The 15,856-nt window shown below is 32.2% G+C and overlaps 3 protein-coding genes and 1 pseudogene across 3 annotated transcripts; 2 read left to right on the forward strand and 2 right to left on the reverse strand.

Annotated features, from left to right (window-relative positions):
* Positions 1 to 2,338: 2,338 nt before the first annotated feature.
* On the reverse strand, positions 2,339 to 4,254 carry LOC131602120 (V-type proton ATPase 16 kDa proteolipid subunit-like). Its single transcript, XM_058874126.1, has 3 exons — positions 4,058 to 4,254; positions 3,375 to 3,660; positions 2,339 to 2,817 (listed from the first exon to the last, which is right to left on the reverse strand). The coding sequence occupies exons 1-3, from the start codon at positions 4,131 to 4,133 to the stop codon at positions 2,685 to 2,687; spliced, it is 495 nt and encodes a 164-aa protein (XP_058730109.1). The 5' UTR covers positions 4,134 to 4,254; the 3' UTR covers positions 2,339 to 2,684.
* An 863-nt stretch (positions 4,255 to 5,117) lies between these two features.
* LOC131605223 (NADP-dependent D-sorbitol-6-phosphate dehydrogenase-like) lies at positions 5,118 to 7,984 on the forward strand (annotated as a pseudogene).
* Positions 7,985 to 10,151: 2,167 nt separating this feature from the next.
* LOC131602123 (NADP-dependent D-sorbitol-6-phosphate dehydrogenase-like) lies at positions 10,152 to 12,318 on the forward strand. Its single transcript, XM_058874128.1, has 6 exons — positions 10,152 to 10,324; positions 10,411 to 10,505; positions 10,646 to 10,763; positions 11,136 to 11,268; positions 11,499 to 11,718; positions 11,833 to 12,318. The coding sequence occupies exons 1-6, from the start codon at positions 10,192 to 10,194 to the stop codon at positions 12,061 to 12,063; spliced, it is 930 nt and encodes a 309-aa protein (XP_058730111.1). The 5' UTR covers positions 10,152 to 10,191; the 3' UTR covers positions 12,064 to 12,318.
* A 1,024-nt stretch (positions 12,319 to 13,342) lies between these two features.
* LOC131602121 (polyprenol reductase 2-like) lies at positions 13,343 to 15,856 on the reverse strand. Its single transcript, XM_058874127.1, has 6 exons — positions 15,354 to 15,856; positions 14,889 to 15,226; positions 14,192 to 14,426; positions 13,996 to 14,091; positions 13,831 to 13,902; positions 13,343 to 13,730 (listed from the first exon to the last, which is right to left on the reverse strand). Exons 1-6 carry the CDS (start codon positions 15,552 to 15,554, stop codon positions 13,626 to 13,628), a joined length of 1,047 nt encoding a protein of 348 aa, XP_058730110.1. The 5' UTR covers positions 15,555 to 15,856; the 3' UTR covers positions 13,343 to 13,625.

Consider the following 15,856-nt stretch of genomic DNA (forward strand, 5'->3'; position numbering starts at 1 on the left):
CTATAAAACCATAATATTATTTGTAATCCATAATATAAACAGAATTAAATACTACTGGGTATATCGACCTCCTTGTTCCATCTCTACCTCCTGTACTGCAATGTCGTTTGTGCCTCAAATATGATGGCATCTTTAACAGCCTTTTCAAAAGTGCACTCTAGAAAGTCTTCTCTCTCTTATACCCACTCGCACAATATCCATAATACAATGACATACAGGTAACACATCAATGGCATGATCTGGCCTAGCCTGCTCATCCTCTAATATTTCCTGGTAAGATAGCTTAGGTGGATCTCCAAGGGCATTTGGTGTCATGTAAGAATGTGACACTCCTAAATACTAGAAGTAGCTGAATGCACTGCTCCATTCACGATGAGCTACCACACCTCATGGTTTATCTAGTACCAGATATGATTATAGAAATCATCATACATCGCATATACATCTTTGCGAACCATGATGAGAGGAGCAAACACGGAAGGGGCTCTTGCAACAACTTGTAGTTACCCGAATTGGCGCATGACTCGCTTAGGAAGATATGGATACATCAGATGTAACCCACAAGCCAGTCATCCAGAGTAGAAGGTTATGTCATCCAATGGGACGTGTCTGACGGTGATCACCATACGATTTGTAGCTTATATCATATGCTACAGTTCGGTCAAGAAACACACTGAAAGACTTTGTCGAGTGATTTCCTCTAAGCGGGATGAATGCACAAGCACGCAGTTAAACCTCAGTGTAGTCATCAACACATGACTAGTCAAAAATGCATGAAAACTGTTGGAGGATCCATGTCGAAAAAATGGTATAAAAGAAATATTAATATTGGTGTAGCATAAGTGTTATGAAAATGGTACAATAATAATAAAGGTGCAAATATATTACCATAAACAACTTGCAGCTAGTCATCATTTGTTTGGTCTTCCAAAGACAACCTTGAGTTAAATTCACGAACAGGTAAATCAAGCAAGCGACCCCCATTTATACTCATGAATGTGTTCGAAGTTGATGAAATATATGAGGTAAACCACATCGACGTAGTAGAAACTCTTGTCCACAAAGATGGATATGTCAACCAAGTACATCAGTCATGACTTCAATGAACATTCTCTATGATGCATAACCTATGAATCATCACCATCGACTTTTAGTACCGCAACTAGGTAGTGTACATACAATTTTTCCAGGAATGCAAATCTAGCATGACAACCTCTGGTGTCTTCCATCCTTTAAGGCGTCCTCTAGATGAGTAAACATTAAGCTATGTAGATTACACAGCTTAATGTTTATATTTCTTAACGCGTGTAGAAAAAATAAAAATTTTGAATTGAAAATTTATTAAATGTGAAAAGAAAGTTGAATCACTTAGATTGAATGGATGTTGAGAACCAAAATTGAATGGAGTAGAAAAACCACTTGAATTGAATGAAGTAGAAAATGAAATTAAATATAGAAGCTTGAGAAGTGATTTATATTGTTTTTGCTAGTAACGAGAGATGGGTTTTCAAATTATTTTTTCGTCAAAAATAAAAATATGGCTCACTTACAAATGAATTAGATGTGTAATAGAGTGCATATCGAAAATACACTTCTATATTCTAGAAGTATTTTTGGTTCTTCACAAGGCTATTTGAGCACCAATAAAAATGGAAAAAGCAATGTCCATATGATAAAGGAATTAGTTGGCTGTAAAGTTGACAAGGAGGTGGCCTACTAAAAGGTGATGCATCTTGCATTTACAATTGTCATTGCCTTGATATGGCCCTTGTGTTGTTTACTCAAATAATTTGTGTTTTACAGACGTTTGGAAGATGGTTTTAAAATTTTAAATTTTAAGAAATTATTTAAATTAAACATATATTGTTTTAATTTTTTAAATATTAAAAGTACATTAATCACAAATATTTATTTATCATCTTTTTATTTCTTTATGCAAGTCCTTCCAACTCGTCACAGATGCCATCTACCTTTTCTCCTCTTCAACGAAAGTCAATTGAAAGTTTGGAAATATTGTTTTTTAATGATAAAGGAAAAATCATTTGTGTCTCTTCACCAAGAGAAAAACACAAATATTGGAGCAACTACATAACCACTTAAATCTACTCCGTTACTTGACAAGTTAAAGACAGGGGAACTAAAACGCACAATGCACCTTCATACCCAGAAGTTTGCTTGCCAACTTAAATTTCAGTCAGCTTCATTTCAAATTTTCAGCTCACTTCAATAATCAAATGGCACAGAAGCATGAATTTTAACAAAAATGCTCTTCTGTTATGAAAAGATAATTGTACTACTGTCTAAGCAGCAGCATTTAGAACTAAGCCTGCATCCAATATGAAAGAAAAAAATCCACAAATGCATACAAGTTATATTCGCAACTAAATCATTACACGCACTAGTTTCAGTAGCAGCAAAAACAAAGTAGGCTCATATAATCCGAGATGACACATTTCAAAAGGAAAAATAGAGACGAAGCTTAAAAAGCTTTATTAAGCAAAGATAGACTAACTTATACAAACACCATCAAATAACATAGCAGGTGGAGCTATTGCTTTCAAAGTATTTGTTAAATACTGCAATTGGTGTCCAAACATCACTAACCGCACAACTAAAAATTCACCCCTCGCCCTCTTAATAAGAAGGTTTGGGGTCAAAGAATATTTTGCAACACAGCTCCTTACTTATTCGGCTCTAGACTGGCCAGCACGTGAAGACAAGATAATACCAACAATGAGCCCGTAAAGGGCAAGAGCTTCAGCAAAGATAAGGATAAGAATCATTCCAACGAAAAGTTTTGGCTGCTGTGCATTGGCTCTGCAAAAGGAACAAATTTATTATGAATGATAATAAACAATTTCCACCAAGGAATGAAATTTATCAAGAATGATTCAAAAACAAAATATTCCATCAAGGATCATACTATAAAATAACAACAACAACAACAACCATGCCTTATCCCACTAAATGAAGTCGGCTACATGGATCAACTTTCACCATAATGTTCTATCCAGATCCATGTTTCTACCCAAATTATTAATCTTGAGATCATACAATACTCGATTGTGAATATGTACTTCCCTCGGGGTAATGTTTAGATTGGTAGTATAAGGTTGAATAGAATGAAATAGTTCAGTAAAAAATTTGAAGAAAAAAAAAGATGATATCCCACTTCATTCAATTCCACTATTATACTGGTCTGTCACCAATCCAAACACACCCAAAGAAAACAGTCAAGCAGTTCTAATAAAAATTCAGGACCCATATGTCCACTAATAAATGTGAAATTATAAAATTTTAGTATCAGACAAAATCTGAAAACTAGTTTAAAGTCTTATCACACATATCAATTAATAAGGTAGAAGAAATTATACCTGACACCAGCATCACCAACAATCCCAATAGCCATACCAGCAGAGAGTCCAGCAAGGCCACAAGCAAGACCAGAGGAGAGATGTGCATAACCATCAAAAAGGTAATAAGACTTAGCCTTTGGGTTAATCCCGGTACTGATGATAACAGCAATAATAAGACCATAAATACCCAAAACACCAGCCATAACAACAGGCACAATCGACTTCATCACCAGCTCCGGTCTCATCACACCCATTGAAGCCACTCCCACACCACTCTTTGCTGTGCCATACGCAGCGCCCATACCTTCCTCCATCAATTCAATTCAAACCATCAGTAAACCAAATCAATCAAGATCTAACAGCTAATCAACAATCTCACATTTCCACAAATTATAACAATTATAAAAATTCAGTAATTCGAAAACAACCTAAAACAATACATATAAACTTCTACTATCCTCGAATTCGAAAACAACGAAGATCCATATAAAATACCATCATGAGAAATCACTACATGTTCACAATCCAACAAAATCATTGATCAACAAAAAAACATCAAAAACAACTGAATCCATCAACGATTTCAAAATTTCGCGCATCGAAAATTAAAATTTGGCAAAAACACGAGTAATTGAACAGAGATCGAGAAAAAAAAACAAAGACAAATACAGATCTAATTGAGGAATTAGGGATAGAATTACATGAGAAGACGAGAGCAGCTGCGGCTCCAAGGAAGCCAAAAAACGGTGCCGTTTCGTCGCCGCTGAAAGGAGCCATTCCTACTGAAACGACGTCGAATAGATCCGATCTAAGATAAACGGTTTTACGATTTTCTCAGAGAGAGAAGTTCCGATTTGCGATCTCAATTGCCGTAGAGAAAAATGATTAGTGAACGTGGATGATTGTTTGCCTTTATTTATAGTTAGTTAGTAATACATTTCATTATTACATCTTCGAGTACCCGTATACCTCGGATACATAGATATTATAACCCGAACCAGATTATAACCCGGTTTTGTTAATTGGGCTTGGGCTTTTCAATAGTAGTGGCCTAATAATAGGAGAAATTATTCTAACACCTTACACTTATACCTTGACACCTCCAATAATGTTGTTATTACTCTTATATCCCTACAAATTACTTTTTTTGAAATTTTTATTTGTGTTGATTGAAAAATTCTGAAAAAAATTATTGAAATTTTAAAAATTTTGCTAGATTTTTCGAAATATCTGATAGTGCATTTCCGAAAAAAATTAATACAATTTTATACTACAAAAAATTTGAAATTTTCAATAAATTACAGGAAATTTTAGTATATTTTAAAATTTTTGATAACATAAAAAAAATTTTATTTATCTATAATATAAGAAAAATTGTTGTTATGAAAATCACAAAAATACTCTTTTGTTATATTAGTCTAAATTAATTATTACTTTATTACTTTCCAACTCACTTTTCACTTTTTATTACTTTATTATTATTATTATTATTATTTTTCTAATAAATTATTAACCAAAATATTTCAATAAATTATTATTTAATAAAAAAATTATTATGATCATTTTAAAAGATTGTTAATTTATATTTAAAATAGTATTTAATTTTTAAAAATTAATTTTAGTAATTGAATATTAATAACGAAGAAATATAATTTGAAATAATTTTTATTTTAAGATACAATATTTTTTAAGAAAATAATAATAATTTAAATTTAAAAAATATATATTTCAATTAAAATGAGTTTAAAAATATACTTGAAAATGTGTGTTATTGGATACAATATAAAAATGTGTGTCACTTATCATTAACTTTAATTTATATGACTCATATTATTATTATATTAATATATGTCATTAATAGGGGTGGCAAAACGGGCCGTGGCCCGCCGGGCTGCTCCGCGCACCCGCAAAACAATACCAGGTTGTGTTGACATTTTAGGTCTGTCGTCCGCCATAGTCCGTCCCGCCAAAACCCGCCATTCGCCATAGCTCGCCCCATCAAAGCTCGTCGCCCGCCAAAACCCGCCGCTCCGTCAAAATCCACTATTTTTTAAGTTAATTCTACTAATTTTAATTCTTGATGGTTTTATTTTATACATTTATTTGTGAATATATGCAATATTTTTAAGTAAAATTTGTTTAAAAATGCTTATTAAAAAATTGTTCTAAAAACTATGTGAAAAATTTAATTAAATGTAAAAAATTTATTAAAATAAAATAAAATAATAATTAATAAAAAAATAAGCAAGCAAGTCCGCCAACACGTCACATTGGCGTGGCGGGCTAAGTTTTTATATCCATTTCAATTTGTGTGCATGTCCGCCCTGCTCTTTTTTTGGCGGGCATATAACGGGACGGGGCGTGCTGCCCGCTTTGCCACCCCTAGTCATTAATGAAGTTTATACAATTAAAGTAATGTTTGCACAATTAAATATTAGAAAAATTATTTGTTATTGATGTCATTTCACAAATATATATATATATATATATATATATATATATATATATATATATATATATATATATATATATATATATATATATATATATATATTAAAAAAGTATTAATTATTCAATTGTAACATACTACTATTATTTATAGTCAAATTCTATTAGTATCAAATTATATTGATTCAGATATTTTTGGAAATGATACCTAAAAATAATCATTTTTGTGTACGGGAAAGAATCTACTATTGATCTAAATATTTTTATATACGAAAAATGATTTTTATGATCCAATTTTTTTTAATCAAAAAATGTATATGGAAAAAAATATTATTGATCTAAATATTTTTATGTAAACGATACCTAAACATAAATAATATTTGATTATCGAAAAAATTTATTAATGATCTAAATATTTTTGACTTAATTGTAATTTTGGTCTCCTTATTTTGTCTTTTTTTCGATTTTTAATTCCCCCATTTTTAAAACCATGATTTTGATCCCCTTTAGAATTTTTAGTTGAAAAATAGACAAAAATAGGAACTAATTTTGCAGAAAAAAATAAAGTAGAGGAACAAAAATTACACAGAAAATTTAAAAAGGGACTAAAATAGTGGTTTTTAAAATAGATGGATCAAAATCAAGAAAAAGAAAAAATAGGGGGACTAAAATTATAATTAAGCCTATATTTTTATATATGAAAAATGGTATTTATGATCTAAAAAGATTTATTCAAAAAACGTATACGAAAAAAAACTATTATTGATCTAAATATTTGTATATACGAAAATTTACAATTGATTCAGATATTTTTGTAAACGATACCTAAACATAAATAATATTTGTGTATGAGAAGATTTTATTAATGATATAAATATTTTTATATATAAAAAATGATATCTGTGATTTAAAAATGGAATACGAAAAAAAATTTTATTATTAATTTAAATATTTTTATATACAAAAATTTACTATTTATCCAAATATTTTTCTAAATGTTACTTAAACATATTGATCTAAATATTTTTATATACGATAATGCTATTTATAATACAAAAAATTTAAGTCAAAATTTAATTTTAATTTAAAATAAATATATTATATAAATACGTGGGCACGGGTTTGTTATTATTACTAGTTTTTTCAAAAAATTATACCAAAAATTTATAATAACCTTCGGAAATTTTGATATCAATGATATGTTATCAAATTTTTTGCAAAACTATCAAAAATTTCGTTCTTGATCACCTCTCTGTAATTTTTTTTTTTTATAAAATTTTAAAAGATATATGAAAATTCTAAATAATTATGTTTGATGATTTAAAAATAATATAGTATTAAAAAATGCATCTTTTTAACTAAATGTACATATTTAATTTTTGTAAGATTTTAAAAAGTATATAAAAAAATAAACCAAATATATATTCAAAAGGAAGAACAAAATAAAAAAAAATTAAATAAAAGTTTCAATAAGCATGTATAATAAATTTTAAAGAGGATGTTTGATTTATAAAATAAATTTTTAAATAGGTTAATAGATCAAATAGACTTTTTAAAAATGATATGTCAAATTAAAAATTCAGTCTATTTTGACTCATATGCATGACCACAACAATCTCTTTGCAGCAACTATGATATATTTCTGACGAGAGATTGTTTAGCATACTCCAAGATAAAACCTGCTGTGAATCAAATCGAAACTCATCCATACTTCCAGCGTGACTCTCTTGTCAAATTTTGTCAAAAACATGGAATTTGTGTAACAGCCCACACTCCACTGGGAGGTGCTGCAGCTAACACGGAACGGTTTGGTACAATTTCATGTTTGGATGATCAAGTTCTCAAAGTAAGTTGTCAATAATAAGTTTCAACACAGATTGTTTATCCAAAATCAGAAATGTAACTAATTTGAGTGTTTGTCTTTGTGTTGCCAATTTGATTCAGGGTCTGGCTGAAAAACACAAAAAGTCTGCTGCTCAGATTGCTCTTCGCTGGGGCATTCAAAGGAACATTGTTGTCATTCCTAAATCTTCCAAACCAGAGAGATTGAAAGAGAATTTCCAGGTATTTGATTTTGAGCTGTCTATAGTATAGAGGACGAGGATCTCATCAGTGATATGGAGAAGAAATATCGAACTAATCAACCGGCCAAGGCCTGGGGAATGGATCCCTATGCTTGAGAATGTTCTTCCTCTCTAAGCATGTCTCATGGTTCCTAAATATGCAAGAAAACATTCACCACTATTCAACTTTGAGACATGTAAATTTGTAATGACATTCTGATTTGGCATATTTTAATCTTCTGGGCATCCATAATTTGAAATACATGAAAGTAATTACTATAAGCTTTTTTAGATTTTCTTGATTAATTTGTGAGAACTTTTTATAAACAATCTTAAAAAGCTTATTGAAATAATTTGAATATGCCGTAAAATATTTTAAAATTCATCCAAACACTTGTAAACTTAAATAAAATATTCTAAAAGGCATCATAGGTCTAATCACTCAGCAACAGAAGGGCTATGGTTACTACATTTTAAAATTTATTTCTTAATTTTTATTCAAACAAGATCTCGCTAATAGGAATTATATGATTATCTTATTTTTGCAAACTTTGAGTTTTAAACGAGATTGGTTTTCAAAATTCAACTATTTTTAGGCTTACAATTTATTTCAATTTTAAAGTTTGGGTTATACCACATCCTTGAAAATTCAAAATCATTTTTTAACTGTTCAGAGATGTATCTCTAAATATACTAAAATCACATGAAATTGTGTTATTCTGAGATCTATTTCATTTTAAATAAAATATGATTCGAAGATGCATCTCTATATATTATTTGGGTGTATCCAGAGATGTTTCAATCAAATAATGTGTTGGAAGTGTGTTAATTATAATGATGGATTATTTCGGAGATACATCTTCTTCAGAAACTCTCCTGAGTCATTTCAGAGAATCACCATTGTCCCAACATCATAATTGTCTAGGCTAACTTATATTAAAATAAAATCAAGTAAAATCAAAGTAAAATGAAGTTATATTAAAGTTTTTTTTTTGACTAAAAAGATATTCATTAATTCAAATTAAAAATACATCATCATTACAAATTCAAGTTCGCTAAAAACTGAAAAAGGTGAATCTGCAAACAATCTCGCAGCACCTAAGTTAATAGCATGCAACGACAACATGAAAGTGCCTACAAATATGACAAAATAAAAGTCACCAGAATATTCATACTTCTGGTTCTGCAACATTGACGCCTAAGTCTTCCTCAGATCTGCAATGATTTGAAGTGAATGTGTCAATTTGAACCAACAAACACCGTACTAAGATGGGAAAACCAACAGACACCGTACAAGACGATGAAAACTTAAAAACACACAAAACAAGAAGCAAATATGTATGGATAACCACTTATTTAAATAAAAAGAGAAAAAAATACCGTGTTGAGGGGTGATTTCTAGCCAAAATGGCCAAAAACCACCCCTAAGAGTGAAGAATAAAAAGAGAGAAACGATGAGAGCTATATAAGTATCAACTATAATCTTTCCTGTTTATAATATTTGAATAAAAATCATATAAGTTATATTAAAGTTAAATGAAAGCAAAAAGTCATACATTAATCCAAAAAGTCATCATCATACATAACACTTATACGAAAATACAAAAAATTAATTAATACATCCAAACATAAACTAACTATTGGGTATGTCTAACCCCTTGACTCCTCCTCTGCTTGTACTGCACGACATTGTGTAAGTATGCAACCATGTTTTCCACGAGGGTTAGCTGGACACTCTCAACCTCAAAGAGTTTTGACTATATGCTTGCTCTACACATCTCTACAACACGCCAACAGACCACTATCATCGATGTGGTCGTTCTGAATCGTAAGTACCTCTTGGTTGGATGACGTGGGTGGTCTTCCAAAAGTGTCTGGTATCATGATAGGGTATGACATCCTATAGAATATTGAATTAATGGTAGTTAAGGATATACATCTTCGAACTCAATAGAATTATATTTCCAAACTAAATTTTAATAAAATAAGAGTTTTTCAGCAATTTGAATGGACTGGAGTGTGAAAAGGATACTTCTAAAAATGTCTCTTTAAATTTTAAGGATATTTGTGACTTTTCACAGTTGCGGAAACCATCCCATAGGATGGAATGAGTATTCCCCGCATCTATTGCTATGATATTACTACTTCCGAATTCTGATTGTGGCCTTTCTTTGCTGGTTCTGTTTCAAGCAATTTTTACACCCGGTTTTATCAATTGGGCTTGGGCTATTCAAAAAATAGTGACCCAATAATGGAGGCCCATATATATAAACGAGAGAGCGTGGTCAATAATGGAGTTTCAGACGTGAGAGGAAGAGGGGGAAATGGCGATAACACTGAACAATGGCTTCAAGATGCCAATAATCGGACTTGGAGTTTGGCGAATGCAAGGACAAGAAATCAAAGATCTTATTATCAATTCAATCAAAATCGGTTATCGTCATTTCGATTGTGCTGGTAATTTTTCTTTTTTTATTTACTCCTTCAAATTTGGAAACTAACTGTGGTTTTTATCTAACCGACGAGATTTGAATGTGTTGTAGCCGATTACAAGAACGAAACTGAAGTTGGAGAAGCGCTTAAAGAAGCTTTTGACACTGGACTTGTGAAGAGGGAAGATCTTTTCATTACCACCAAGGTTAATTTTCACTGTAAATAATGTTTGTTATTACATTTATTGTTTAGTGATGGTGATCTGTTGTTCTGAGTCTGATAATTAGTGTTTGATTATTATAAGTTAGTTAATTAATGGTATTTGGCATTTGAATTTGATTTCAGCTATGGAACTCTGATCATGGACACGTTGTTGAGGCTTGTAAGGATAGTCTTAAGAAGCTTCAGTTAGATTATCTCGATTTATATCTTGTTCACTTTCCGGTAGCCACAAGGCACACTGGTATGTTTAGTTTCTTATGCTTCCATTACATTTTTCCTTTTGTTATTTTTGTTGAGAATCAAGTGTGAGTGTGGATAATAGTCCCACATTGGAAATGTGTGTGGTGACTTGAGCATATATAAGTGGGAGAACTCACTCACCTATCACCTTAAGGTTTTAGGTGGAGAAGTGGTGTCTCTCCCACAAAGGTGTGTTGCTCAAAGGAATGTCCCGGAATTAACAATGCTCCCGAACTCGATCCTCCCCCGATGTTGCGCTAACAATTTTTGTTATTGGCCACTATGGATAACTATGAAATTTACAAGTGATCTAAAACACTCATATATGTGTTCTATAATAGTAACGATTTTGTCGCATTTCTCACACGTGCAGGGGTTGGTACTACTGATAGTGCTTTGGGTGAAGATGGTGTCCTGGATATTGATACAACCATATCCCTGGAAACTACATGGCATGCAATGGAAGGTCTTGTTTCAACGGGCTTGGTTCGCAGCATAGGGATCAGGTCTAATTTTGTGTTGCAAGCAATCTTCCTTATCCCCTCTAGTAGATGCTTTAGAATTACTGCCTACCCCTAATTTGATAAAACTTGATTGTCATTGGTGATTGTTAGTCTAATCTAACGAAAAAGGAAATGTATTGTTGGATATGCATAACTTTTGTGATCTAGTATTGACTTGAGAATTGTTTGATTCTATTTATTGAAATTACAATCTGACGAAAAACTATTTGCAGCAACTATGATATCTTTCTGACTAGAGATTGTTTAGCATACTCCAAGATAAAGCCTGCTGTGAATCAAATCGAAACTCATCCATACTTCCAGCGTGAATCTCTAGTTAAATTTTGTCAGAAGCATGGAATTTGTGTAACAGCCCACACTCCACTGGGAGGTGCTGCAGCTAACACAGAATGGTTTGGTACAGTCTCATGTTTGGATGACCAAGTTCTCAAAGTGAGTTATCAATAATAAGTTTCAACACAGATTTGCAGCCTATCATCTTATCTTCCACCCGTTGTAAATGAAACTAATTTGAGTGTTGTCTTTGTGTTGCAAATTTGATTTTAGGGTCTGGCTGAAAAATACAAAAAGACTGCTGCCCAGATTGCTCTTCGCTGGGGAATTCAAAGGAACACTGTTGTCATTCCTAAAACATCGAAACTGGATAGATTGAAAGAGAACTTCCAGGTATTTGATTTTGAGTTGTCTAAAGAGGACGCAGATCTCATCAGTAATATGGACAAGAAATATCGAACTAATCAACCGGCCAAGTTCTGGGGCATAGACCTTTACGCTTGAGAATGTTCTTCTTTTCTAAGCATGTATCACGGACCTCAAATATTCAAGAAAACATCATGGCCGTTCAACTTTGACACTTGTATTGACATTTTGATTTGGCATATTCTAATCTTTTGGGTCCTCCATTTTAGTTGATTTAATGAACTATGCTTGGTAACGAATGTAGAATTATCTACCACTCTTATGAAAAAAATTGGACTAAATGAGAGAAAATCTAGAATATTTTGTTACTTAATATACTTATCCATTTCTTTACTCGCTTCATGTCTATGTTCATCCATACTACAGTTTAGTTTATAAGTTTTTGAAATATGGAAGTAGATATTAACTTTTGTAGATTGAAACTTGATTTTTAGTCTAGAGTATATACTGTGAAAATTGAGGTTCTGCGGAAGTATAAAATTGATTTTTAGTCTAGAGTACATATTGTCAAACTTGAAGTCCTGCAGAAGAATACAATAAATCTTGTCATATTTTTTTAGTTCATTGCTTTCTGTAAAGTATAAATGAAAGTTCAACTGAAATCATGAAATGATTTGTTTGAAGCCGATGAGTTTGATAGATAAAACTCAGATCCTAAATCGAATCTCAAAACGCAGAACGAAGAAGAATAAATCATAAAATGATTTGTTTGAAGGCGATGAAACTCAGATCTGAAGAACAGTTTGAAGCAAAACAAAGTCGAACGAAAAACCATAAGTCAGACCAATTTGATAAATTTAGTTCTGCGTCATGGAGGTTGAGGATGGCAATGAATGAGTGGTGCGAGAAGGTGACAAAATTAAATTTGACCAAAATGGATTAACAAAAACCAATTCAAACTAAAAACCAATTTCAAAAATAGTTCATACAAATTAACAGGTTCTTGTTTATAAACTAATTTTGAACCTTAACTAAACTGAAACTGAAACAAACCATACATTTGAATTAGTTTGGTTTGGTTTTTGTACGATGCACATCCCTAATTATCATATGCCTTATTAAAAGTTCAACTAAAAGAAAAACATGAACTTGAAATCCTCAATAGTCAATACTGGTGATTACTAGTCTCAGTAAAAAATGTTTGAATAAATAGTTTAATAACATTTATGAATTATTTTTGTAATAAAAGATTAATTAAGGTTAAGTTATTTCGATATAATTGGTGAGCTACTTTTATAAACAATCTTAAAGATCTTATTGAAACAAGTTTATAACAATTTGTAAACTAAATATGCCATAACCAATTTTAAATTCGTCCAAACTCTTATTAAGTCAAATAAACTATTCTAAAGGCATGTAAACAATCGACTTTAGCATTATGCCCTGCCATTTTATCAAACTTATTACAATTTACAACACTCCAGAGTCCAAGTGTTTGATCTTTTACACCCAAAAAGAACTATTCAAAAACTCAAAATAACTGTGAAACAACTTGAATGTAACTAATGGACTCTTTGCTCATATGATAAATAATTTTTTTTTGTAAATAATAAAAACATTTTCATCTAAATATGTACATCTTGAGTAGATAAAGTTATTTACTGTCATATTTTGAGATAATTACACTTTGCCTTACAATCTCAGAGGATAAATGGAATAATAGCAAACCGACGGCTTGGATAATCTTCAAATTTTCGACGATACCAGCTATGTGTTTCTACTGCTGCAAATGCCAGATTTGCCACCTGTAACCAACAAAAACAAATATGTGAAAAGCAAGTCAAAATCAAATAGAATTTTGTTCAAAACATTAAAACCATGCTAAATCTGGTGGAGAAATATTACCACAAAAGCAAAAAGTAACCAGATTGTTAGATTGGATCCACCAGTAGCAACCACAAAACTGGCGTAAATTACCTTCATAATCATCAAATATTTTGTATTAGGCTTAGCAAGATGAGTCGTTGCAGTATAACTGTATAAGTAATAGAGACAGAAAAAGAGCGTTACAATTTCGGCGAGATAGTGCGGAGAGGAAACAATTTCAAACCAATCACCGTGAGGAATTACATATTCATCTGCGTGTCTTGAATCGCGTAGAGAACCCTGGCAAAAGTATCCAACTCAGACATGCACAAAGTATTTGATTGATATCCATGTTTTGCAAAACAAATATTTATATCTCAATCAAGAAGATGATACATACAAGAATCTTATGGCACCGGTATTGATGAATCCATCCCCACGAGAAAACAGCTGCAGCAACCCAATGCTTCCACCCAAGCCTGGTCAGGGGATTTAAAACTAGCCAGAAGTCTATCTCTGGCAGTGGCATCTGATTCTTGCCTCTAACAATGAACTCAGTCACTAGATTTGCTAAGCAATCAAAAACTTCCAATGCAGAATCACCGCACAGCGATAACGGTGCTGCTATGTAGAAACTAGCTTCAAAAAAGAAAACAAATAAATTATCTCCATTTTAGTATTTCCTGGAGTAACATAACCATTGACAAAATAAAACTAATGAGTGCAAGTAGATGAAACACTAGAATCAAGATTCGCTCTGATATGGTCATCTAAGAACACAGATATATGACTGTCAGAGCCGTCTTTGAAGGCGTGCAAGACGGGTTACTGCACAGGATCCAAAATTTGTAATAGTTAAATCTTAGCTAAATAAGGTATCATAAAATGTCTGTCACGGTTAAACCATAATTAAGTAGGGTCTCTATTTGTTTTTATCATAGTTAAACTGCAACTAATCTACACAGGGTCTCTAAAAATTTGAGACAACTCTGATGATCGTACAATTATAACTAGTTGTTTCAAGTCCAACCCCTTAACATGCTTATCCTCATATAGTTGAGTCAAGTAGTTTAAGAAAGGATTAAGAAGAAACTCACAACAATCCAGTGAAATAGCCAACGATATGCATCCGAGCAGACGGGCTATAATTAAACACATATATACTTTCAAAAAGGCGTCGAAGAACATGAGCTTCCATCAACAAAAGCATAAAAACACCTTGCCAAGCAACATAACCATTCCTCAATTCAGCAGAACAAGTTCTAATAGTTGAACCACCAGTCAAAAAACTAGTTAAAGTAGGAAAAGACAACGGCTCCACAACAAGCGGCACCATTCTATAAGCATACACCCAAGTTGCAACAAGCAGAAACATTGTCCATATTGAAGCCACAACATAGAAATGCAAGAAGAATCTCTGAGGAACAGTAAATTTCTGCAATAAAAAAAACAACAACTTTCATTCGACCCATCAAATATTTTTAGTAGAACTAGATACCCATTGGTAAAAAGATGATAAATTTATGCATCAAATGGATAAAAACGAAAAGGGTTGTTGTTACTTGGGAAGAAGAAGAGGGGTGCATGATTTTTCCCCTCTTAGCGAACAGCAACAGGATTTGGCGTAGGAAGTTGAGTTTGGGAATGGGAATGGAAGCGATGAGAATAGGCAAGGTGGCAGCGATCCAAGACAACCTTAACAATTGAACAAGAATTGTCTCCATTAGTTGATGTTGATCCTTCGATAAAAACGAGGACGACATGGTTATATGTTTGATTTTGAAGTGTAAAAGAGAGAGACACGATACGAGGAGTGAAGAGAGAGGAATTAACGACGGGTTGGGAGAGTGAATGAAGAGGTTAAGGATCTGATTTCATTCTCATGAGCGTGACGGATGCGGAAATGCGGATCCACTGTTACAATGCTGACTCTCCTTCATGGTACAGCATTGAATATGAACCATTCGATTAATCTCCCGGTTGAGAGACTGAAAAATAACATAAACAGACGAATTATCTCTTTCTCGCTATGGTTTGCTGCGATTGATTCAGTGGTTCAAGGGGT

This window comes from Vicia villosa, linkage group LG5 (assembly GCF_029867415.1).
Source record: "Vicia villosa cultivar HV-30 ecotype Madison, WI linkage group LG5, Vvil1.0, whole genome shotgun sequence".
In the NCBI taxonomy this organism is placed as follows: Eukaryota; Viridiplantae; Streptophyta; class Magnoliopsida; order Fabales; family Fabaceae; genus Vicia; species Vicia villosa.